The sequence below is a fragment of the Ischnura elegans genome, chromosome 4 (assembly GCF_921293095.1).
Source record: "Ischnura elegans chromosome 4, ioIscEleg1.1, whole genome shotgun sequence".
Taxonomy (NCBI): domain Eukaryota; kingdom Metazoa; phylum Arthropoda; class Insecta; order Odonata; family Coenagrionidae; genus Ischnura; species Ischnura elegans.
The window spans coordinates 107,875,731-107,902,258 of record NC_060249.1 but is presented as its reverse complement, the minus strand read 5'-3'; the positions used below and the strand labels follow the sequence as shown (position 1 = coordinate 107,902,258).

The following is a 26,528-nucleotide window of genomic DNA, read 5'->3' as shown; positions in this document are numbered from 1 at the left end:
GATTGGACGCGACTGAGAAATAAAAAATGGGGAGATAAGGAGGGGAGGATTGGGAGAGAGAGAGAGAGAGAGAGTGGGTGAGCTTGAAAAATATATATCCGGGAATGTTGGGTGCGTGAGCATTGGGTCTCTCGTATCTGTGCGTCGGAAGGGTTTTCACCGATGGAAAGCAGAGCCATTGTTCTCGTCCGCTTGGCGGGAAAAGCTTCCCATCTCTTTTATATGTCCCCCGTCCGGAAGACTGATGAAGCGAGGATATTTCCGTCTCTCCCTCTCCCACTTGGGCCTACTCCCATCAAAGGTGATAAGGGGAGGAGATGTGAGTGTAAAATGAAGTGCCCTTTCGGGACCGTGGGCGTCGGGAGAGGATTTTGAAGGGTTGGGCGAGAGCGGGCGCCCAAGGGGTGGCTTGGCGTGCGTGAGGTTATTGGTCGGAGCCCTGAGATTATCTCCGATGATCGCCCTCGCCGGGGTGGAATCGAAAAATGCTTTCTAGGGTAAGCATGCCAGTACAAACATCACAAGCATACGAACTTAAGAGACGTCCTTTAAGAGCCTTTTGAGCGAATCTTTTGACGCGGCCTCTCCGATCCGAGGAGCGCGTGTATATCCGTGTTAAAGTATTGTTATCTGCCACAGCACTCTCCTTCGCGAAATGTCGTCCCTGGCGTGCTTTTGTTTCTCGTATCGCCTTGCTGAATGCCGCATATCAGTGATTGGCGCATGGATGGAAGGAGAAATGAGTGGAAGATGGAAGAATTTGATTTCTCGCTTCTCATAAACTTGTCATTTCTGCTAGTCGTGTATGGAGCGATCGTGTAGATGAGTCATATCTACAACTACGCGGTACCCATCCAGCCGGCTGAGGACTTCATGAAGTCTCATCGAGAATAGAGAAATCAATGAACCTGTACTTCTCTTTGATTGGGTCTACAAAGATGCGAAAGCAGCATACGAGAATCGTATAATGGTTCAACCAATTTCAATCCCAAGCCTGAAGCCAAATCATTCAAGCCTCTTGCTTGTATCATTTTTTATGTAAAATATCATTTACTTGAATTGGAAATAATTCTATACGTTATAATAGCCCTTTTTCGTGCAATCAACATGAGGCATTCTCTACTATTCCGCTTTTCCTGCAGCCCCTATAATTCTACTTTAATAGTAGATTCTACTTTAATCTTCTCTTTAATCTTCTCTCTAATTAATCCGTCATCCTGAGCCATGGAAACAGATAAAAATTGCGTATAACTTCTATAAGGTTTCACTTTGTATGCATAATTTCCCTTTCACAATATTCGTCAATCTGTAAATATTAGTACCGGTACAGCGTTCGAGTTTTATGCTCAGCAATATTTAATAGCTTGTTCAAGGAGGATCTTGGTTTTTTCTCTAACTTGGATTGTGACTCATATTTTCTTTCCCTCTTTTTTTGTTAGGTGATAATGGACGCATCCAGTACAGCATTGCTTCGGGAGATGAGACCGGTGACTTCGACATCGCAACCAACGGCTCCATTTTCACGCGCCGCGCCTTGGACAGGGAGACTAAGTCGCTTTATAGCCTTGTAATTGTTGCCACAGACAAGGCAGAGCCACTCGAAGCGAGGCTCTCTTCCACTGTGCAGGTGGGTTTTAATTTTATTTTCTCCTTAAGTTAATTATTAAAATCGATATGAACTAAGTTCTATTCCAGAGCACATGTATGCATCTTTTAGGCTTAAATTTTGCTAATTTGTTCGTTCATTATACGACTAGAAGTCTATAAATTATTTTACATACTAACTATATGTGAAAAATACTTTTCACTAAAAAATTATAGCCTCTTGTTGGGTCTCTTTTACCTTTTCTATCCCAGAGCTTCTTCAGGGAGAAATTAAATTTTAAGACTTCTCCTTATAAAAATGTGAAATTTTTCTACTCAATCATAATTATCGTGGCGACAACATATTTCGCCGTTAACAGTTTTAACAGTTCTTAACAGTAAAAAAGAACGCGTAGTTTAAATCTTTCCTGAATAGAGCTGAACATTTATACATTTTTGACGTTACTTAGAAGCAACATTGCGTTATAAGAGGTTGAAAATTTTATTTTCTCATGAAATATTGTGCATAACAAGTATTGAGTACAACAACAAGTCACTTAAGAAATGGTTGAATTTTCTGATCGTGGTTTTGAATCGCGCCTGTTGATGGTGTGAAGCCTGAAGGCAGTCCGGGGGACCTCTGGACCCGTGGCCTCCGGACGCGGTCCTCGAGATGACTTGGCTCACCTCGGCAATATTTACACAACGCCTTCACTTCACCCCTCGCGTCGCTTCCCTCCGCCCAATCGCATGCTACATCGCCACCCCACCCGAGAGCAGCGGAGATGAGTGTGGGAGAGCCACAACGAAAACAGTGACCACGTACGCACCCACGTAAAGTACACCGACTCCCCTCCCCCCCCCTCCTCACCTGCCTCCCTCACAGTCGTCCTCGCACCCACTCCACCTCCGAGATGGAGGAAAATAAAATTTTCATCTTTCTGCTGCTCCTCTCTTTCGTGTACATTCCAACACGTTCGCGTCCTCATCAGCCGAGCTTTTCAACAGCCCTCCTCCACTCCAACCCCGTCCGCGTCCGTCTTCTTCAGCCTCTGCACTCAAGGCCTTTTCCGTCCCCCTCGGAGTTTGCCTCACAAAACATCACAACACACATTGGTTTGCCTCCACTTCGTCCCTCCCACCAACACTTCTAACTTTTCCCCAGTGACGGCATTCCACGCCCGTGAGAAGGGTAGACGATTTCCATCACGCCTGGTTCTTTGCTCCTTACTGTACATAGATCGACTTCTGGTATCTTTTTGGGACTGAATTCTCGCGACATCTGCCCAATACTTACTTGGATTTTTCATATTTGTGTACAAAGTGTTTTTAAGGCTTCTCAAAAGCGTCCAGTTCCCGATTTTAGGTGAGGTTGACCTCATCCAGTAGCGATAAATTAAGGATACAAATAGATCTCACCAACACAAAAACATCAGGCGATTTTCTCACAAGTATTGTATCGCATGCTAAATAATTGTTTTGGGTCAGATGAGAGGTGATTTTTGATCTCCTGCTGCGTATATTGTAATAATTGTCGAAATTAATTGTAATTTCATTCACGTATCCCAAAATATTTAGTTAGCACAGTTTATTGCTTATGAAATTCGTGCGTATTTGCGCATACAATGGATGTTGCAAAGTCGAATTATTATAAATTCTCCTTCTCGAAACTGTTTATACCATTAACTTGTTATTAAATTCATGTCTATTAGCGTAGAGAATGGGTGTTGCAAAATCGAATTATTGATTCTTCTCGTTCTCGAATCTGTTGCTATCATTTTGCGACTATCACCCAATCTCTGTTGTAACACCATGGAATCCGAAGGCGAAGTATTTTTGCTTGCGGCGTGAAGCCCGCCTTCAGGAGGTGCGATTCAAGTACTATGTAAGGCCACCCGGTATGCTCACGGCTGCCCCTCAAATCCCTCCCCCTGGTCTTCGCTCCTCCTCCTGCATCTCCGCCTCTCAATGGCATCACCTTTGTTTACACTCCTGCGTCCTTTACACACCATCATCGTCCTCTCCACTCCCATCTCTCCCACCCCCTCTCCTGCTCCCAACCCCCTCTCCTGCTACCGACCCCCTCTCCTACCCCCTCCCCACCCCCAACATCCCCCTGCCTGTCTCGAGGACCCTCTCATTGCTCACCACCCACATTTCCCTTTTCACGATGATGTTTTAAAATTCACGCCGCGAGCGTTGGAGTGTCGATGGAAAGGTATTACGCACGTACGGTTATCGCTGCTATTATTTCTCTCCGTAGTCTGCACATTACAGTGAGATATCTGCATTTCCTTGTACCAGTGTCGGCGTTTCTGTGGTGGATCGAGGAGAGGGGAGAATTTCTCTCGGAAGAAAAGTTTATATTTTACTGACTCTAAATGGAATTTTACTAATTAAAGACCTCAATCATTTAGAGCAGACATTCTCCCATCCTAATCTTAAGACAAAACGTTTTTGTTGCACCCATTGATCAGCTCTTTGAAACCGACAGTCGACCATTAATGACACAGTGAATCCACTCCCATTTAGAGGTTCTCTATTAGGACGCAAGCTGCTAAATTAATTGAAAAATGAAACATCAATCACCAATAAGGCGTAAAACTCCTTATATAGGACCTAATTGCGCATTAAATTTTTCTTGGACTTCTCAGGAGTCCTCCCCAAAACTTGTGTGCGGTACGACCTCTGAGGTGTGTTCCTCGCTACATATTATCACGGTTTACATTCTCGAGCGAGCAATACGCCCTCTTCCCTCTCATCACGCCTACCATGAAGCTAGCTGCCTTTCCTTACCCTTGCCGCGCCCTCCTCCCTTGGGCATCCCATCGCCCCTTATTAGCCTCTGCATGCACTTGCTTAGCCTCGTCCAGCAACTTTCTCTCCTCGCTCACTGTGGCCGGCGCTTTTCCATCCATCGTCCCTTCTCCATTCTCCTCCACACCCACATCTCGAATGCCCCTTGCGTACCTACTCTCTTCCTCTTTCCTAGGCATCCAGATTTATGCATCTCACGACATTACACTCGATAGTAGCCTCCAGAGCATCCTCATTTCAACACGAGTCACCGTGTACTGAAGGCTCCCTCACCTAATCTCCTGTGTCTAGTATGTCACTGCAGTCATTAGTGCTAATCCACAGAGTGATTTGATAACAGAATTTTGCGGCCAATGTATCAACATATTTCCTTTATTAATTTCAATGAAAGCATTTGTAGACAATTTTATAAGTTGATTCCAAAGTGTGTTATTTAAGTGTACTGCTTTTTAGAGTATCAAAGCTCCTAAATGTATTTGAAAACCAATAGTTGTCGAGGATATATAGCGGACTTAAATTTCAGTTGTTAATATATTAGATGTATTAAATTTAATGTATTAAAACTTAGTATTACAGTTGAAGATAACGAAGGGTGACGAAACTATTGGCACAAAAAAAATTAGTGCAGTATATGTTATTTCCGCGAAGTTAAGCCGATTTTGGTTGAACATCTTCAAGTCAAGTCACAGTGAACGACTTCAGTAATTGAGACTTCAGATTCTAAATTCTCCGGAGGGACGATCGAACGCGATCGGATGCGGAGTAGCTAGCGTAAAAATGGCACGCGGATGCACCCCCTTTTCGCACCCCTGTATTATTTCCGAGTGTGGCATTGTTAAAGGGGCGCAGAGGGGGGTGGGTCTCCTCAACCCTGTCCCCTCTCTCTCCCTGGCCGCCCACCCGCCTTGATTTAATCAAGCACACCTCGGCCAGCGCGAAACGGAGCTCCCGTCTCCCCTCCCATTCTCCCCATTCACTCCTTCCCTCACGGCGTGTATACCCGCCGCTGTGTGTGCGTGTGTGTGCTCTTGACACATTCCTACGCCCTCATTTGACTTTTCCACCTTCTCCCCGCTGCCCGGGCCCTCGCCTCCGCGCTGCGGCAAACTCCTCCACGAGCTCTCATCATCACTCTTTTATGTAAAGATCCTCCTCCCTCCACCCTCTCTCTCTCTCTCTCACTCACTCTCTCCCTCCCTCTATCTATCTCCTCACCCCGTTCCCTCTTTCGCATGCCCCCACCCCCTCCCTCACTTTCTCGCACCTTTTCTTCATCGCCTCTAACTCCTCACGGATTCAAGTGAATTCTTCAAGTTTGTGGTTCCACAATAATGTTATATTTGCAGTCCCGATAATTTCTGCTTACCACGAGGTCATCTTCAGGAGAACTATTCTTCAGCACCCGAGTACTTTTTCAGCCTCAAATGGTATGTTATACTTTAAGGCTCCACCTTCAGATTTTATACGTATGCCACAGGTTTCAACGTACTGCGAGGCATTCTCTTTATTTCTTCTCTTGCCTCTTTTTCATCGCCTCTATTTCCATAAAACTTCAAATGAAATTTTTAAGTTTGCGGTTCCATAGTAAGGATTTATTCCCACCCCCACTAATTCCCACTTACCACGAAGTCATATTCAGAAGATCAATTCTTCAGCGCCCAAGTCCTCTTTCAGCCTCATAAATGTTTTACTTTGAGGCCCCAACTTTTAGATTGTATATTAATGCCCCAGGTTTCGACGTAGTATGATGTGACCTCTTCTTTGGCACCTCTTAAGCACCTATGTCCTCTTTCATCTTCTTACGAAATGTTTAACTTTGAGATTCAATAATTCTTTCGGTGACTTCTTCGGGGCCTCCGTCCTCTTTCAGGTTGTTTCACAAGAGTATTTTATTTTCTATACCTGAGATACGTCTTACTTCGTGGCTATCTTCAGGGGACCTATTCTTCCATCCCTCTTCATTTCTCAACTCCTCTTTCAGCCTTTAATACTTTACTTTGTGATTCTGTGTTCTACTGTAATTTTTTGTCGGTCATATCTGGGTTTTTACGCCCTACGGCGCGGCGTCGTCTTCTGGTGACCTCTTCTTCAGCATCTCTTCATCATCAACTATTCTCCATTGCCCGTGTCCTCTTTCTGCCTCCAATGTAGTGAGTGCATTGGGTGATTAAATCCAGGTGAATTTTTCCCATTATAATTATTGTGAACTCCATTGAACTGCGTATCATAAATTATTTGGCTGCAACTGATCGTCAGGATTTCAATAACATGATTTATTACCTTAGCTTTGTCCACGAGAATAAAAAGTTACTAGAATATACAAAATTACTGGCTGTAATTTACTCGCTTTGGCTAACGAAAGTTTCATATGCCAAATTTTTATAAATGCCTGTCTCCCTCTTGCCCAGGTTTCAATCTCTCCAAGTATCGTTTCCATCTTTATTCTTCTCTTTGATGCTTCATAATCCCGCTGGAGGACATTTTTCAAAATCTCAGTATGGATCTTTATTTTTCATACACGTCCTCTCCCAAGGTGTCGTTTTCAAGCTGCTTCTTCATGTCATCGGAAGTGTGTCGAAGAAGGGTGTTTAATGATCAAAATAGTCGCAGAAAGCGTATTTGATACGCTACATCCACGTAATGTAAATTCATTATTCGATTTTCAGGATTGCCCATGAGCCACTTTATCGCCAATGTTTGTGGAACTGAATTCATTGTCGTAAATTTGAATCTATTAATTTGATTAAGAATAGAAAACATTTTACCGTGGGAGATTTATGAAAGGAAATACGATGTTTTTATTATTGTTGGTAGAAGTGTTAAAACTATTCTTATTGCTACTTAACCTCAACTAACCTAATTCTCTTAACGTCAAGATTCTGTATTTAGTATTTCGTATTAATAGTGTAATATATATGTATAAGTATGGCTGGTATTTCAAAGAATTTCGTGCTTTTTAGCTTCACTTGGTTGCTTTTATCCCATAATGTCAATGATGAATATTCAAAGGAATATATCTATCACCATGATGCATATGCACCATTATGTCGTCGTTCATAACTTCCTTCATGAGGTAGAATTCCCTCGCAATTTATTTTAATTACTTGAAAACCTGTCACCTAAAAATGCTATTCGGCATTCCATTCCTTTTATCCGTTCGCCTTCGGAGTGCTTAGTTCCGGGATGCAACCAAAGATGGAGAAGTGTATGCTGGTTCGTTCTTTTATTTCGGGCGACGCGACAGGCTCTCTTAGAGGTAGAGAGTCAAAGACGATGCTTTTTTATCCTCTGATCCGTATAAAGGAGCTCGTCAGCTGCTTAACGAACGTCCATTTAGAAAAAAACATAAGCAATGACCCCGCGGAAAGAGTAGTGGAAGTTCTTTTCCATTTAGCGTGCAATCACTCATCATTCAAATCTCGGACTCACTCCTCTCTCTTTCTCTCTCCTCTAACTCAGGCTCGTACACACGCACTCACTCACACACGGACAGACAGACACCCCCCGGAGGAAGTAACGCATGAAAATGAATACATACGCCCCACGGCTTCTCTTAACAAGGAGACGCCCCCACTCCTTTGACTACACGTTCTGCTAAGTGGGAAATGGGGGAGACTGCAGGGGTGGGCATGCGTGGCTCGTGAAGGAGGCCGGGGGGTGGGTGGCCAACAACGCTGTTGGTTCGAGTGCTGCTACCGGATGATGGCGTTCTCCTCCAGCGTAAACAGAGGGGATCCTAGCAGTCTCTCTCTCTCTCTCTCGGAGGCTGCAGGAGTGAGTAGCTGGGAGGGTGTGGGAGGAGGGAATGGGGGAAGCGAAGGAGCGCTGTTGTGGTGGTGGGTAACAGAAGTAGGAAAAGGGACAAAACGATGCGAGTGTGAGTAGTGTGGGGAAGGGGGAGGGAAACGAGGTATAGACGGACAAACATACGACTTTATTTTTGTTTTACGTGACGGCTTTATTTCTGTTGAAGTTGAATCTTGTGGTTCCCGTCTAGCGCTAAACCCATCGTCGCCATATTCTGTGGTGGCGCTTAAATCCTGCTTTAAGTTTCTACGACCGCGAATGGCTTGATGGCGCCTGCGAGGTGTTGAGTTCAATATGGTCGGGATGAAGGAAGCCCAGAGTTGGTAAGGGAGAGCTCTGTTCTTGTTTTTTTTAAATGGATGGAAAATAGAGATTTTTCTGTTAGGTCGTTTTAGTAATTTACGATTAAAATAACCCCAGTAAGCCGTGTAAAAGGGTACACACACACACATTTACAAATTTCACAAGTCCACTTCTTAAGGAGGAAGAGTTCCACACCCAGTTCCATATCAAGATGGCTCTGGCTCATCAAGGAAAAGGAAAAAAAAATTGTTTATTCAGCTGATTTGTTTAATGAGTAAAGAAAAATAAAATGCTGCTTGCACCCTTTCTCCTACGGTTTTTTATGTAAGTTTAGTAATTTTGAGAATTGTATTAAAATTCTGGAGTAATTCTAAATTCTTTATTCAATCTGCCTTAATGCACTTACTCAAAGAGTTGGCAGTGTCGTTTTCTCTTTGATTCGTGACAGAAGTTCCGTGTCTCTAGTTGGGACATGAATGTCGGTGAAGTTAAATATAAAGAATATCACCATTATAAATATATTCTTTGGGAAATAAACTTATATATAATAAAGTAATACTCCCCGCCGTATATTAAAGGACCTTAATTAATCGATGAATCATTTTTGTGTTGAAAAATGCTTTATCGGTGAATAAAAGAAAATAATCAGAGATATGTGAAAATTATAAGTTGAGAGTATCTCGCAGATCGTTGCGTTGGAGTGTGAAGTGAAAGTACAGAGAGAGATTTACGATCGACAAGAAGTCGGGAAAATGACTTGGGTGTTTGAGGTGATTGCATGTTAAAACGAATAGGCAGACTTCGTAATTGCAGGCGTTTGAAAGAATTTGTCACAAGGGTTTAGAGTGGCTATTTATCCGTGAGAGATTTATTGTTTCATTATGTCGTAAATGACAGGAATAAGTTTTATTACCAGCATATCTTTACAAGACATTAAGTGTTATGTTTTAGTCTAGGTACGTTTAAATGGATTTAGAAAAAGCGAGTTATTCAAGGCATACGGGAAATATATTATATGCTGCAAAGAACGTGCCAAATCTGTGTTATATACTTTCCTTAAATGCGTGATTCGGGTGGGAAAAATTTATCCCCGGAGTATCTGTGAAATAACAGTATTTACTGCTAACAATCTATTGTCATCTCACGTATTTGCTGAAGAGCTGGTGAGTTTAAATGTATGTCAGTAGATATGTTTTTTTTACTTTTATTGAGTTGAAGCTAGTAATGCCTCAGTGATGGAACGTGTTCTATATTTTGCTGTGAATATGCAATGTGTCAGTGTCCAAAGAAATATCCATCGATTTTTTTTCTTTGTTGAATAATTATAGATTAAATCATTTTATATTTGCTCAAAGGCCTTTTACCGTTTATTGCATTCAGCGCGAATTGCTTTTTGGGATAATATGTGGCTGTGCGTTAAAATAGATGATTTTAGGTGTTGCAATTACTTGGTGAAATTAAAAACAAACTCAATTTGCTTTGTTTTGACGAAACAATTTTGACCGGTCTAGGTTTCAACTTTAATCATGTGTGATTTTCGAGATATATGTGTAATGTTGGGCCGAAAAAGTGGCGTTAACTTTTAAAATTTAATTTTTCGTTAAATTTTAATCTATTGAGCCATACAATTGGGGTGATTATAATAATTATTATTATTACTATTATTATTGTTGCCTTTGTTGTTTGAGGAGGTAGGCGCACGGTATAAGTGAGTGCCAGGCGTGAGGAAAGAGCAAGAGGCGAGACTGCTGCGTTCATTGTACTCCTCCTAATGCCGTACTCCCACGATGGTATTCGTGGACCGGGAGGGCATTCCTCTCGAGCCTATTGTGAGCGAGTCTGCGAGACAAGGGGACAGCGAGATGAAGAGCTCCAGGGTGGGCGTGTATAAAGTGCGGGGGAGGAACATTCCCTTACGGTTATTTTTTACGGGGTGAGCTCCTCTTATTTGGGTAGTGCGAGGCCGAAATTTGTGCGTTATGAGGCGTGGCGTCCATGCTACGAGCATTTTCGAAAAGCGGGTGTCGGAGGAGGAAGGGCGAAGACACTCATTGTCTGCTTCCAGAGGGACGAGAATAGTGAGGCGAGTATTTCTAGCACCATTTGGTCCATGGCGTTTTCAATGTATATAATAACGTTATAGCCATTATAATTTGGTGGGATCCTTCATTCAGCGATATCAGACTACTTACGGGAAGCCTAATTTATTCATCACTTCTGAATGAATTCCATTACCAGTGAATTGATGATGACTATCCATTATTCACACGTAAATGGAATTTGTAGAATGTAGGCACATGAAATGTGACACGGACTTACTGAATAAGTGACTGATTTATAGCACATCTTAATCGAAGTAGGTAAACGTCTCTTCACCATGACGTATAAATGAATAATTTGGGTAAGTAGTTCGAGATCTTTGCGAAGGGTATTGAAAATTGCTCTCAATGAGGCTAAATCTTTGATATTTTTACAGTTTAAGACGGAAATCTTCGTGTGTTACTCCCGAAGAATCCCTCATCTAAAACGAATGGTCCTCACATCGTTCTGAAAAACATATTTGTCTAACCCCAAGGTCGCAGACGCCAACCGAAGGCGCAAAGATTACCCAGCTGGCTCTATCAGTTGGTCGATCCACATCGCTTCCGACAGACTTGAACCGTTCTTCATCCTGCTAACATTCCTGTTGGAACTTCAACCTTCAACCACAAGGAGGGCTCGAAAACCGCGAAGCGTGAAGGGTGTGAATAAACGTGATGGACCGCTAGATAAATAAAGAGGATAAATGAATGGAGTGAAATGAAATGGAATGATTACTCAGGGGAGGCTCCGCGCGAAGAGTTGATTTGGAGACGGTGTGAAAGGAAATAATAAAATAAAAAAAAGAAGGCGAGAGACCCGTGGAAGTTGTTTGGCGGAGGACTCAGTCAGTGGACGTGATGGACGGAGAAGGATATTTGCGTTCTGAATGCCGGGGAATGGCGTTTTGTGATCTTTCAGTGCGGCGTCTGCAAGGAGTTGTCTTCCCCGTGTAGGTTTGCATGCGCGCGCGGGTATATTTGGAGGAGTGGGTGTCGGGAGACGTCGAGGCGGGAGTCACGAATTGGTGGGATTTTTGTTTGGAGAGGCGTCGGGCACCACTCTTCTTCATTTTCGGCGCATTGTTCCCGTTGAGAGGGCGTGCGGGGGGAACACGTCAAGGGGGAATAATTTAGAGTTGATTCGGTTGAAGGGAGCGAGGATGATTTGACGTTCCGTTTAGCACCGCGCGACTTGTTGATGCATTGCGTTCTCTTTTATTTTGTGTGGCATGTTCATTTTGATGTCCGCTTATGCCGCTTCTCTTGCAGCTGGGTCTCGGAGATTTTTCTTTTTCCGGTACATTCGTGTGGGGGAAAATAGCTTTCAGATTGCGTGATGTTTTTAACGTAAATAAATGATGCCTGAGTCACCGGGTAGAGTTAGCGGGATATCCTGTTTTTAAATTATTGTTTAAGACAGGTATTCGATGGGAATGTAGTTTTGGAATGATAGTGGAGTCGAATGGTATCATGTCCTTGAGAACGGTGTTACCTATTATTATTTCGCCATGTCCAATGGTACCATTTGAGTGATTTTATTATTACTAATGAAGTATTCTACCTATTAGTGTAGGTTTACTTGGAGTATTTTTCCAATTACCTCATCCAGTCTTTCCTGCCAAATTGAGCTTTCCTATTTAATTCACAATTCCATTTCATCCATCCATAAATCTTATTCTCTTCCTTCTCGTCCCCAGGTTATCAAATATCTTACTCTATTAAGAGATTTACAGTCCCAACATAACTAGTCTCCCTTTCTCCAATTCTCTGTTGACATTTTTTGCGTAACAGCACTGATTGTGTCCTGGCATTTCATGGCCCATTGCGCATTTCCTCTTCTCCATTTTCTTGTTCGTTGGTAAGCCTTCGCAAGCATTTTGCAGTTGGAAAGGGTGTAAGTGAGCGCGACTAAAAATCTCCCACAGATTCATTTTAGTGTTGAATTAATTTTTTTCGTGCAAAATATGACTCCAAAAATGTCACTATCGTAAACTCATGTTTTGAAATTGAATCACAGGAAATAATCGGGAAAACATCCCGATCAGTGCGGTAAAAAAGACAATATATCTCGCCATCATATCTAGCGGTATCATGGATGTTAAGCGAAAGAGACCCTAAAAGCAATATGATAGATACGCAGTTAATTTTACCGTTTTCATTCGTCGTCCCTATTCCACTGAACTAGTATCATGCAAATTTTTATTGATAATTTAAGCTTTGATTCAGCGTGTTGCCTTGCTTCAACTTTGGGATTATAATAACTTGGAGAAGTCTCGGCGTAATGAATGATAACCAGCCGGTATTTAATGATAATTTTAATAATCGTAGCTATATTTTAAATACGAAATTAGGTCTGTGAAGTCCTTTCTTGCATTGGCTAGTTTGGGGATGAAGACAAAACCAATACCTGAATATTGAAAAGCCCACACGCGGGATACGAACCCTCGACCTCAGATTTAGCAAGCGAGGTCTTTACCCCGCCCCCACCGAGGTCGATCATAATGCAATTATTTTAATCGGCTGCGCCAGTTTCTCGATGCAAAGAATGCACCCAACTGCATATCTCAAAATTCCGAAAGGCCGAACGGATGAGACCATCTGATTCATATTCAGGAGGATGATGCTGTAGTTGGCCAACCTGAACGAGTCAGCATGGGAAAAATGGACGGTACTTCCGTTGATACTCTGAATATGAGACGGGAAAAAGATGAACCTGCGCCGAAGGAGGGCGATTTTCTCCATTCCGTATTCCGCTCCCAATCTCGTTTCATCTCCACCGACAATGGAAGAGCGCCCGCTCCGACATGGGAGTCCTCGTCACGTGTGTATGTCCGTCCCCTTGGGCCGGCGATAGGGAAACTGCCCTTCCCGGCCCGGCAGATCTTGTTAAGTCGGCATGAAAGGGGAGAGAGAGGATGCCCCCGCGCTCACGTGACCGCACTGAAAAGCGCGAGCCACCCTTCTCTCCTAACTAGCCGAGCATGCGAACCAAGTCACGACGACCCGCGTCCTCTCTCTCTCTAGGAGTCTAGCCGCAGCGTCGCATCTGCTCTCGCGAAAATCCATGCAAAAGAGGTCCGTTTCCTCCGCCGATACTTTGTGGTCGTGCATAAACTACGTCGCTTACTTAAGTGGAATGGAGGTCGCCTAAAATTTTACCACAGTCTTGGGAATATTGTTGAAGTAAGTATCCGGACGAAACGTTACCTAACATTGAGGCACCGGCCTGGTGTAAAGCCCGAGAAAAATTCTTCTTTTCACCACTTCCGATACTTTTGGTGCATGAATTACATGGCTAACTTGAGTGGAATGGGAGTCGTCTGAATTTTTACCACAGTCCCGAGAATATTGGTAGAGTAAATATTACAACGAAACGTTGACTATTAGGGAGGCTATATGACCTGGTGTAAAGCCCGAGAAAAAATATTATTTTCACCACTTGCCATGCTTTAAATTCGCGCATGAACTAAGCAATAAACTTCGCTCGGTCAATGGGGGTGGGTGTTGTTTGAATTATTCTCTCAGCCCAAAATATATTGAGAAAGTAGGTGTTTACACGAAGCGTCGGCTAATGTAAAGACTGTCCTGGTTTCAACTCGCGAAGAATTTACGGACACCATCCTCTGGGAGCTGCTTGCAAAGATTCATTGTTTAAAAGCATAACATAAGTAATGATAAGGTAGTGGTTCACTAAAATTAACATCACTGTTACAACATGACTTTTAAGACTTTTATCTCGTTGGTTCTTCGACCTTGTTTCTGAATAATTTACTAGGGAGACATGAATCGTGATGATGTAATGAAAACCATCCTAGCAAGGACATGAAGTGGACTCGTACGAATGGCAAGATGCCCTCCAATTGACTACAGGGAGAAAAATACGTTACCATGGAAAGGGTTGTAAACTGAGAGGCTTCGTCTAACAGCTCACAGAATTTTTTACCCCTGATGATGGCAATAGGTATGAAAATATTATTATTTAATCGGTAGAGACATATTTGCACGTTGGAGATGGTGAGTGTCAGGAAAAGTACTCCTTTTGTCAATGAAGGGTGCGTTGGAGTGAAAAAAAAGCCCCGAAAACGGCGACGCAGTGTATGCGCGAGCCTACTCTCGTGTTCCCTTCTCTGCCTCACCCATTCGTGCCGGAAACGGCGATGAGAATGCATCACCCCCGCGCGGGATAAATATTTTCCGAAGGGAATCGCATGGGAAAGGAGGGAGGTGGGGATGCTGCGAACAGCCTCTACGCGCTGAATCCGGAATAGCTCACACACAATGCGCCGCCGCGTCGCGATGCGGCCCAACCCACTCCGCCACCCCTCCAATCCTCCCTTTCTTCTTCTTCTCCCTCCCCCGCTGAGGTCCCTCCTCCACATCCTCCCCCTCGGATTAGACAGCAATGGAGCTATAGTACATTGGCCTTGCGGACTCTAGTTTGAATCCTCGTCGCTGACCACGGCGGGTAAAGTATTGCGCGGTCTCGGTACGAGATTCCACCGTTGGGGTCACCGTGGTGATTTTCGTTCGGCTGCTTGGGAGCTTCACCGGATTCCCGTTTTGCACTAAGGGAGATGTTCTTGGGGGGGACGAGAATTTATTCTCCTAAGCATTTTTCTGTTTACACTGGAGATAGAGAGTATAAATTGACAATTTTCGCCAAAATTTCAAAGGCTCTACTGCAATCTTGAGTCTTAATTTCCAGAGTTCCCACGACTTTCATGCGATATGTTATGCTATCCTTTAAAAAATTTATGTTTTTCCTCCATCTGGGAAATGCTGTGAAAGCTAAATAGTACAGTCTCTACGTCTTCTGAAAAAGTATTACCACTATCAGTTAGTTCGATGTGCTTATCATATTTGGTTTATAAATGATAAATATTTAACTGTCTTTGTGGAATAATAGGTTTTTAAACTTTGGAATTCTTAATAAATGAAAAATTTTAACCGCTCTTGTCAAATCGCTCTCGCATTCGATTTTTTGGAGCACACAAAATAAATTTAAAGATGTAATACAAGGAATGGCATAAAATTTACGCCTTGTTTTTTAGCCAGCAAATAAACTTCTATGTTACGTTTTGGTTATTTTAAGTGTTTTTGTTTCCAAGCCACCTTTGTTGATTTTCGCAAATTTGAAGGAAGAGTAATTCTCTTCGAAAAGTGACAGGTTGCCGCTAATTAGCTCTTGTTTGCGTTTGGTTAGCAACTGAAAGCGGTTCTTCTCTTGGTTAATGGCTTGTTTGTTTGCCCTTGGTGATTTAAAAGCTCCACCAAGCCGGCGAGCTATGCGCTAACATTCTTTTGATTTGTACGATCCCTCTGGAGAAGAGAAAATTAATTTTCAGAGAAAGTGTTTGTTTGTCAGTTATCTTTTAGACTTTATTGAATTTTAAGCGCCCATCTGAAACCTGTTTTATTACCAGTAAGTTGATAATACATTCGTAAGAATTATGGAAGAGGATACTCTTGCAGGGATGGGTGGGCGGCTTTTGATTAAGCACCACCTTAAATAGTAACGTAAGTAATGTCGCCGTCATTCGCTGAGATTGGTTTAACGGGTTTGTATGAATACTTAAAATCAAAAGTAATGTCTCCGCCGTGTCAGAATCATTAAAGACTTGAATGCAAGTGAAGCGTGTGCAATTATTTCCTGTAGCGAAGGATATGGAAAACTGCTTTATTTACTCGTTTGGCAATGCAAGATCTGTCATGAGTGAAGAATTGGTGGAGGATTTATGAACTTAAACTTTCGAATCTCTTAACTTACTTATTTTATTGGTAGAATCCTGCCCGCTTTTTGGCGATCATTATCCTTATTATTACTTAAATGAAACATTACAATGCTTGATAATGTTGTTGTACCAACAAAGCGCGTCGTGTTCGAATAAATCCTATGGAAATATCGAAATTATTCATTTAGCTAGTATGTGGAACTCCAATCATATCGTGCCGCATTTTATACAAAATCATTACCTTCTCGTCAGGGAAATCAAATTACGTATTGCGGTATTTCACTTTGCAGATTATGCCCAAAACATGTGCCTTATCTGCTGATGAATACCAGAATTTATCTTCTTTGGATACCTAGAGACATGGGAACTTAATTTTATATTAATTAGGTAATGGTTGAAAATATGTGCAATATGACATGTTTTGGATTCTAATGGAATGCTATTTTCTCTCTTCCTCAGGTTACCATCGTGCTGAAGGATGTGAATGACATGTCTCCGGAGTTCATATCGCCAAACGAGACGACCGTAGCCGAGAACATCCCCACCAACACGGTCGTCTTGGCCGTGAAGGCTATCGACAAGGACGAGGGACGCAACAGCTACATCGAGTACTCCCTCGCGCCCGCACCTCCAGAGCCCGGTGAGGGCCCGCTCGACTCCCAGGATTTGCCCTTCGTCCTCGGACCCGTGGACGGACTGCTCCGGGTCTCCGGGCCCATCGACCGCGAGATCAGGTCTACGTACACGCTGGCAGTGACAGCGAAGGACCGCGGCGACCCTCCGAGAACCTCATCGGCCCGCATAGTGGTCAGGGTCCTGGACGAGAACGACAACGCTCCCGTGTTCGATCCCCGGCGATACAGTGCCACGGTTGCAGAGAACGCGAGCCTCGGGGCCAGCGTCCTCAGGGTTTCGGCGACGGACGTGGACGAGGGCCGGCACGGCCGGGTGCGCTACGTGATCGCGGCGGGTGACCCCAACAGGGACTTCAGCGTCGGGGAGGACTCGGGTGTGGTGCGCGTGGCTAAGAACCTAAACGCGGAGCGGAGGTCGCAGTATGTGTTGACGGTGCGGGCGGAAGACGAGGCAGAACCCGAAGCGCGGCGCTTCGACACCGCGGCCCTGGCAATAGCCGTGGCCGACGTCAACGACAACCCGCCCACCTTCCTGGACTCGCCGTACCTCGCCTATGTGGTCGAGGGTGCAGGCGCGCAGGCATTGCCGGCCGCCGTGCTCACCGTTTCGGCTTACGATGCTGACGGCCCGCCCAACAATCAGGTGCGCTACTTCATCAAGGAAGGCGACAACGACTTGTTCAAGATCAACGCGTCGAGCGGGGAGATTTCGCTTCACAGGGCGCTGGACAGGGAGACTCAGGAGGAATACATTCTGACTTTAGTCGCTATGGATACCGGTAAGTACACCCAAAATTTCTATATTCACTTTTGATGCACTGAGAAGAAACAGGATTGGTTAAGTTTGAAAAATATCTTCTCTAGAGTAGAATTTTGCATTAGAATGAAAAATAAATGAAAAAAATGAAATCCGAAATTAAGAAATATATCATCAGTAGAAAAAATGCAGTGCCGTACTAATAAAATGTATTTTTTCCTGATTGGTGAGCTGGAATTCTATCGTATACATTCTTGGACATGTAGGACTTACACAAGATAAAATCATTCTGAAGTGCATCTGATTTTAGAAATTTTAAAGTTCACCCAATAATTAAATTCAGAACTCATTTGATTCGTACCATAAATTCTGTTTTGAATGAAAGCAGTTTCAATGAGGGGATTATCTTGGATGGGTGTTGCAATCACGACACAATATTTAGGGCTGTTGCTGGATAATGGCTACGGCGAGGGAAGTTGCTGCCAGCTTTCTCTTGAAATCTGACAAATAAGGAAATGGGCAGCATTCAGCGAGGTTAGGAAAATGATCTTTTCGCCTTCCATATAGTCCTGTGACTCACACGCTGCGTATTAGACTCGTAATGAATACGTCCCTACTCAAGCCACCCCGACAGATTTGTATATTACATTAATCCCTCGTCTTACTGCATAAATATCGCGTGTTCTCTCCGGATTAGGACATCTCCGATTCCCTGTAAGCCCAAGAATTCCGTGAGATAGCCCCGCGGTTTCGTCACCAGCGCGCAGCTCTAGTCCCGCTTCACTTTTATCCATCCGTTCAGATTATCTGAGGACGGGCAAAGGCGGTAATGGGACGACGGGCATGGAGTAAAAGGTTTACGGTGGCGTGTTGTGGCAGCAGCAGTGTGTGAGATAGACACCCTAGTATCCCTCCTATAATCTTCAAAGAGCTGGGGGAAATAGGCTTGGGAGGGAGAGGAAGGAGTAAGGCCGCCCGGCTAAGATGAACCGCTGTTGCAATCTCTTCCGATGGATGGGCATGGATGGAAGAGTTTTAATACCCGGTAGCCGCAGACGCTCTTCCCCTCTCCTTCTCGCCAGCCATCCATCCACCCTTTCTCCTCTGCCCCGCGTCCCTCCTTAGCGGAAGCGTCTTAAACACACGCTTTGGCATTCCCGATTAGCTTCCCATTCGCGCGTTGAAGTCTCCGCCGCCGCGTTTCCTATAGAGAAGTCTCGTTCAAATTGAAACATATTCCCCTCGCGCCCTGTCCCTACCGGCAATATGGAAGGCCTCTATCCATCTTGCCGACCGGCCCGACATCTCTTACTCTCCACGCGCGCTCATCCCGCGGGTGCCACCTTTCAAAGTGTGGCATCAAAGGGGTGGGTGGGTTGGTCTCCTAGGCGGAGACTGCCTCGCTTCAACCCCGCGTCTCACTCTTATAACTTCTCCGTTCTTCACCCTCTCTCGGCCGTTCCTTGTCTTTGAATGGGGGCAGAGAGGGGCATGGTGTGGGGGAGGCTTCCTCTCCTTGAATCTTTTGTGCGGCGCAGAAAATAAGGGACAGAGGTGCTAATAAATTCATCATAGACGCGCAATGCTTTGAGTCGAGGCGTCAAAGGCTGCCCTGGTTCAATCTGCACGATGAAAAAGGACTGGGAATGAGTGGACAGACTTGTGTCTGGATTCATAGGAGTTATAGTTTCGGTGATTTAACTGTGGGTGTTTTTGTCCTAACAGATATTGCACGAAATAGCAAAGAATTCAATTCGTATGTGCTGAGACAGTCATGCGGGATGGAGTGGACAAAGGAAAGAATTATATAATATCTAATAATATCTGTGAAGAATTCTGTAATTCGCTAAAATTTTAAAGAATTTATGCCTAATGAATATTATAAGTCATTGGATGATAATTTTCCTGAAATGAATTGCCCGATCTGGACGAAGAACACCAATAGTACACGTGTTATCACTACAATAATTTCGCATTTGACTCTATTTTAATCGAGAAATAGGTATTACCAGTTGAAGAAGTACTTAGAGAGATCATTTTGATCAGAGGAAAAAAATCAGTAGAAGTATCTGTTTTGAATTGAAATTAAGGTTGTTCGGAATGATAATATACCTTTTACCTTGTAAGAATGTGCAGCAGGTACGTACCTACGAATTTGAACACTTGGATATTTTATACCTCTAGGCTTACGGTCGACGAATGGGGTTGAGCAATATAATTAGTGCTGGAAGAGAACTTAGGTGGTCATGCCACGGGATGAGAAGAGCTAATGCGTCAGAATATGCACGCTTAAACCAGCGCAGTGTTCGGTGACTTATGCTGGGTACTGTTTCAAGGGAATTACACCTTCCAAATCGGATTCCTATAGTCACTCTTCGCAGATATTTCTCATCCCTTTCATCCATTGATATGCTTTATGATAATATATATTATGTTTTGCTTTATTCCATGAATAGAGCAAAAATCCATGAAACCATGAATTTTAAATTCCATGAATATTCGTAAAGTTTTGATTGTATGTCATTAAATTCCCTAAAATATCTTTCCCCGTGATGTTTTCGAGGAGGCAAAAATTGTAAGGCGTGTTTCAGTATATTCCTCTTACATTAATTTTTAATGCTATGGAATTGATACTTAATGTGAAATTCAAGTTCTTTCGCTTGCTAACCTCTTTCAATGGGGTATTTTAAGTGAGCGCGGGCACGGAGATCGAAAAATGGCGGGGTAAGGGAAGCGGTGGGAAAGTGAGACTCATGCCCGTAATCTCTTCTTTTCCGCCAGCGTTCCATCCGGGCTCCAATCCGCGTGCTATCACGTTCCCAGCCTCGCTGCTGCCAAGAGCATTTCCTCGTCCCCGCCACCACCCTCGCCCCTCCCACTCACCCACTCCCCTCGACCTCTTCCCACACATACGCACGCACATGAATGCAAGCTGAGTGACGCCTAGTGTTGTCCCACGGACGCCTTGTACTAGGGTGAATCCAACTCGTGACATACCTGAATCCTTCGGGAAATTCATCAGCTAGGGTTGAAGACTTAATAAGTGCCTCAAAGATTGCCGTATTGTTGGAGTCAGAAATATAACGATGAATTCTACTTCAGATATTCAGTTTTCCTATTTTTTTCTTACTGGAATATTAGTCATTGTGACGTATATCAAACGTCCTGCTGCTATATAGTTTTATAGCATTTCATTTTTTCAAGAATTATCTTATTGAACTCAAGTTGAATGAATTAAAATGCGCGGTTGATTTGATCGTTAGACATCTGCCGTTGAAGTGCCCTGGAAGTTTCAATCTCTCTAGCTTTTTAAAATAACTTTCACAGCCAGTTTTATATATTTAGTTGAATATAAATGTTTGCGGGCGTCGTCTGAATGTTTGAATTTTCCGTTTTTTTTATTTTTACGTAGCTGTAATTAGAAGCCAGATCTTCGGAATGGAGTGTACTAAATTTTTTACTAATTTTAATAACTTCAATTTGGTGTTATTTCGTTTTGAACATCTGCATTGCGTTAATCCTTCGTGACCTTAAAATTGCTAAATTTTAATGCACGGTTTTATTTTTATTTTGAAATGTCAGTCATTCAATAAGGGTCTTGGTTTTTTTCCTTTACTGAATCATTCAAAAAGGGAATTTTCAAATTCCAGGAAATGGAAAATTTTGTCCTTATCGAATTTAAAGTTTCCATAGCAGAAAATGTTATACAACGTGTAACGTATCTTATAATTGTGGGTTGATTGTCATGGAGAAAAGTGAGGAATTTCGGGTATATATTTACAATTTTACCGAATATGGTTTCCTCAAAATATTCTGCCGTATTTCGTGAATTAAATTGCTTCGGACGGAGTTAGCATGTAAATCAGGAGCTTTCTGAATGCAGTGTTAAATAGGCATTTCCTGGTCTTTCTACTTTCTCATTTTATGGGCATAGAAAGTGGGATTTTTGCCATAAATGGGCTGATCCTTGGATACCAGTTATCCATGGACATCTTGGATGCATTAGGGCTTTGTTTATTAGGCTTATCCGTACTCGCACCCTGTTTTAGAAGCGACTTTCGACTTTCTGCTCAGCAGATTTATGTCGCTTTCATGACAGTATTTTAAACTCCTTGAGGCACAGCTGTATAGAAAGCAGTAATTCAAGTGCTCTGCTGTTACTCGCCGATGAAATTTCCCGTCTTATTTATCCTCCATTTTCAGTATTTCAGCTTATGCTCCTCATTTATTTTCCGTCGGCGTATTGCGTAAGAGAGGCCAGCATTTGCGCCATAAAAATTCCAAAGAAGGTCTCGTCTTCCCTTTATCTTATACAGGCGCCGCACGTCGTATGGGGTCGCATTGTAGTCATGTGACAGAACCAATGGTCTTCGGTGGAGGTATCCTCAGAAACTCTGGACAGCTTGTTCCCCATCCCATCTCATGTATTACCCTGGCGTCCTAAGGGCTCTGACGATAATACCTTCCGCTTTGAGAAAAACCCGTGGAATACGCCGATCTCGGCTGAATATCTCGTAGTGAATTCCGGACCAGGAGACCGATTGTATCAATTCCTTGGAAACAATTACTTCGAAGTGTGAACGTATGGAGGGGGGGAGTGGTTGAACGTGAGCAGTCAACGACCTTGCCTCTCCGGACGGGACTTGAAAAATCCCAGCGTTCACGCCTTGCTCGCGGGCCTTGCGGTGCTAGTACCGTGGCCCCGTAGTGTGTCGCCCGGTTAGAATAGAGCAGTGCGGCAGGTTGATCGAGTCGATGGCTGGGGAAAGCTAGGAAATGGGAGGGGGACTTTTGAGCCCTTTTAGAAAAGGAGCTTCATGGAGGAGACCCGATTCCATCCCATGGAAAGATGATATCTGTTGCCACTTGGGTCTCATTTTAATCGACTTTCCAAAATGCCCAAGGCGCGGTAATGAGTACAACATGAACCACTTTTTCCAATATTTTTGCGGTATGGTCTCTTCAAATGCGAGGAATAGCATTGATGAGTAATAAGATTTGATAACTCACATCATCATGAATGTAAATTCTTAGGTTAACACCCCTAACTAACCTCATTTCCCCGTGAAACTCCTATCAATTAGTCCGTCAGCGGTGCGATTGGCGAAATTTGCATTGCCATTGAAATGCGCGGAGGGTAACAGCACAATTAGAGGCCGACTTGATGATCCCCTTTTGTAATATTCGCGCCTTTTAGTAGGGAAAACGGGATTGTGGGAGAAATGGATATCGGTGTAAGTGGTCAGGCTGACGGTAAGGCTGGAGGAATGAGTTAAAATGCCGATGGGATTAAAGCGACGAAGAGGAGATACGAAAACGGTTTGAAAGAAGAGTGATGTGAATTGGACAGGAAGAGGCGATGAAAAGTCCACAGGGAGAGGTCAAAGAGTACACTCATACGTATTTTTTCTGTCCTAAGATTTTGTCTGTAGCCTTCCAAAACTCCCCATCAGTTCATTTACTACCCAATTAAGGTTCTTTTTTTCAGTATCCTGATGGCTTTCCCCAAGTCCGTTTCTCTCGGTCCACCTCATTGGAATTTCATTTCTTTTTTCCTCATCACATTTCCCACTTAATCTATGTGTCTCGAGAAGTAGCCACCTCACTGTTTTCCTAAAATCAAAGGGAAGTTGGACTGGGAATAGATGTGGTAATGTTTGTGGCCATAATTTTATACAGAAGTAATCTAATCTAAATCTAATTTTTCACACTTACGTTTCACGTAGATATTATTACCAATTCTCTGGTCCCTCGAAAAGTATATCCGTATGTAGGTCATTCAAAATGGTACCTAGTTATCAGTGCGTTTAATATTGTCCTCTAGGCAATGTGCATACTAGCGAAATGTTTTTTATTCAATCACGCCTTCGTAGTCGTCATTTATTAACCCTAATGCATCTAACTTATGAGTTTTCAATTGTGAATTTCACTCTTTTAAATGATACTGGCCAACGCACCTGAGTTATCACGGGAAAGTTATCAAACATCAAGTATGAGGGAAACGAACCACTCCAATATGTATTATCTGCCAGAAGAACCATTTCGAGTGGAAGACTATACATTATATATTTCGATATAGTGTTTCTTCCAGGGAGCTACGAGTGAGAAGGGAGAACAAGGGGTGAGATGAGGATTGGTGGAGTGAAGGAAAGCAGACTGTGGTGTTAAGATTCCCAAGCGGTGCTAAGGCAATCAGTTTCCCATCCACCCTCGCCGAGAGCGAACTTCTTTTCGATTGATCGTCAAGATCGGTACTGTCTTTCGCAGTGGAGAAGAGCACCTCTAACATCCAAGCTCCTCGCTCGCCTTCTTAATCACCCTCTTCACCTCCCTGCCTAATAAAACTCAAATGAAATCTTCTGCTGCGTTTATTTTATGGGCTGTTAGTTAGTAGATAGTTAGCGGTAGTGAGCATACATTTATGCATCATTATTGTGGGAAGTTTTTAAATAATCTTGGGATTTATTTCATCAGCTCCAAAAATAATGGTTCCAATTGATAGCTGTTAATTCTCATCTCTGATTTTACATTTTAATTTACTTTTCAACCGGCAGTAGTATTACTTTGACTTGTATGAATGGAGATTTGAGTGTGGAGATTTTTTTTTATTCCACGGATACAGATGGCTTTTTGCCTATTTCCGTTGCTATTCAAAGCAAGTATTCGATAGATACTTATTCTATAATTTTACTTTTTCACGTTGTGGGCATATGGGTATGTGGGTGGATTTATCTATTTGGAGGATATGCGGAATTTGGTGGGGACCTTGAAACTTATATTGATCTTCTGCCTTCGGGATCATGAGAATCAAAGATTCCGTCCGCATTAATCGATTCCATCTTCCCTAATACAGAAGGTAGCTCTTCGAGCGGCGGCAGCCTTACACTTATTAATTCAAGGCCGCATGGAGGATTTATTTGAGTTACGTCGATACGGAAGGTGTTACGGAGATTTGTCTTTCCACATGTTCGTAAACACTCGCAGTAATAACTACATAAAAGTTTGTTCTAAATTTTCCCCTTTATTAGGCCTTAAGGATTTGGTTTTTTTGTTAAAGTACGGTAGTGTCAGCGGTATTTGGTGGTAAGCTTGGAACATTTATTAAGCGTCGGCATCAGTTGTAGTAAGTGATTCTACGACAGTACATCCGATTAATAATTTGAGGGTGCCTCAGAAGTAGAAGGGTGCGCTGCGCTGGAGCTAAGGAGTATAGAATGCATGTTTTTGTATTATGAGCATATTCTTTGTTTGGCCATAGTTTTGTCTTAATTTTCCTTTTAATCATTCAATGACATGTTTTTGATATAACACAGTAGTCACAGTGAAGCAGAGTTGGAAACTTGAAATTTATTTTCGTCCTTTATGAATGGTTTCATAAATTTCGAATGCATGGCTCATATTATTGTGGTATTATTAAGGGTATAAACCCTTCCAATTATTGAAACAAAGTCGTAAGTACGTCGTTTTTTCGTGTATTTTCAAAGCAATTATTCGATAGGTGCTACTCTAAACTTTCCTTAGTGTAATCCCTTGAGGATTTTGCTAAATGTAGTCTCAGCATAATTGTTAAACCGATATCATTCGTTCGATTTTAGAAAGTGGCAATGCGGCAGCCAATCCAATTATTAATTCAAGGGCGCCTCGAGAAAGTTCAGGGGCGCGTTACGTTGGAGCTGGGTCGAAGGGAGAGTGGTGAGAGGGGGGTTGGTGGCGGAGGGGGCAAGGGTGTTGTGGGTGGCCCTTCTGGAGGCTGCGTACCTTATTATGGACGGAGGGCGGAATATCAGGGCCTGCGATCTTTTTCCGGGGTGCGCAGTGAACGTGGAAGGCACTAGGGAACACGCACGGATGCTCGGGGCCGATTGGGCCTCGGGTGGAGAATGGATTCGAACCGGGAGAGGTTTAAAGTGACCGCAAGGGGGAGTGACGGGGTGAAATGGAGAGGTTATATACATACGGACGCCCGCCTCACGGTGTATTCCCATTCGGGGTCCTCCTCGACGAAGAAACCTCAGCATTTTATGTTGATAATATATTGCTTTAAACGATGAAATAAATCTTGAAACTTAATTGCAATGCAAAGAATCCGTTAAGCGTTGCCCAAAATAACGACCTTTGCTGCGGCAATCGTCTTAATTTTATGAGAAAAGATATAGAGACAATTTCAATATTATTTTCACAGTTAACAATAAAATTGATAATAACAATAAATGCTATTCATAATTAATTATAAAATATAGCATAATCATATTATATTTTAATGACATTTTTACAGTGAAAGTGAACGAATATTAACGTAAGAAATCAGTTTATAAATCTTGCTTCATTTTCGTCATGAGCTTCTCTTGATCTAATATGCTTTTCCAGCTAATGAACTGGATGTGGAACATTTTTAAACCCAAAACGTTTGGTATTACGGATTCTCTAGCCCGAAACCCGAGAGAACATGGTCCACTATTGATTCTTTGACTCGATTAAGAACATTTTGTCCAATTAATTTTTAGAAATTTTATATTTCTATTCTCCCTGTCAAAACATGTTAAAGGATTGGCTCAGTGTTGACAAGGGAGTGCCAAGATTAGAGTAACCGTAAGGAATGTACCTGTTCGGGGTCTCCCAGGAGGGAACATCCACATTTCATTGTCAAGGGTTCACGTCCCTTGCGCGGCGAGAAAGGTACCTACACTCGCCACCTCCGCGCTCATGTTCTCATTGGCGTGGGATATTTACTGCTCATTCAATTAACCCAAATCAAAGCATTGCATCATCAGCAGCCATTCCACTCGAGGTGGTTTTCCTGCTGCTCTTTTTT

At 43.1% G+C, this 26,528-nt stretch overlaps 1 protein-coding gene across 1 annotated transcript in view; it reads left to right on the top strand.

Annotated features, from left to right (window-relative positions):
• The window catches only part of LOC124157874 (cadherin-related tumor suppressor), a 571,438-nt gene that overhangs the window by 405,849 nt on the left and 139,061 nt on the right, over positions 1 to 26,528 (top strand). Inside the window, exons 5-6 of the mRNA XM_046532937.1 lie at positions 1,440 to 1,627; positions 16,784 to 17,738. Coding sequence (XP_046388893.1) covers positions 1,440 to 1,627; positions 16,784 to 17,738 — 1,143 coding nt within the window. The remainder of the gene's footprint in view (positions 1 to 1,439; positions 1,628 to 16,783; positions 17,739 to 26,528) is intronic.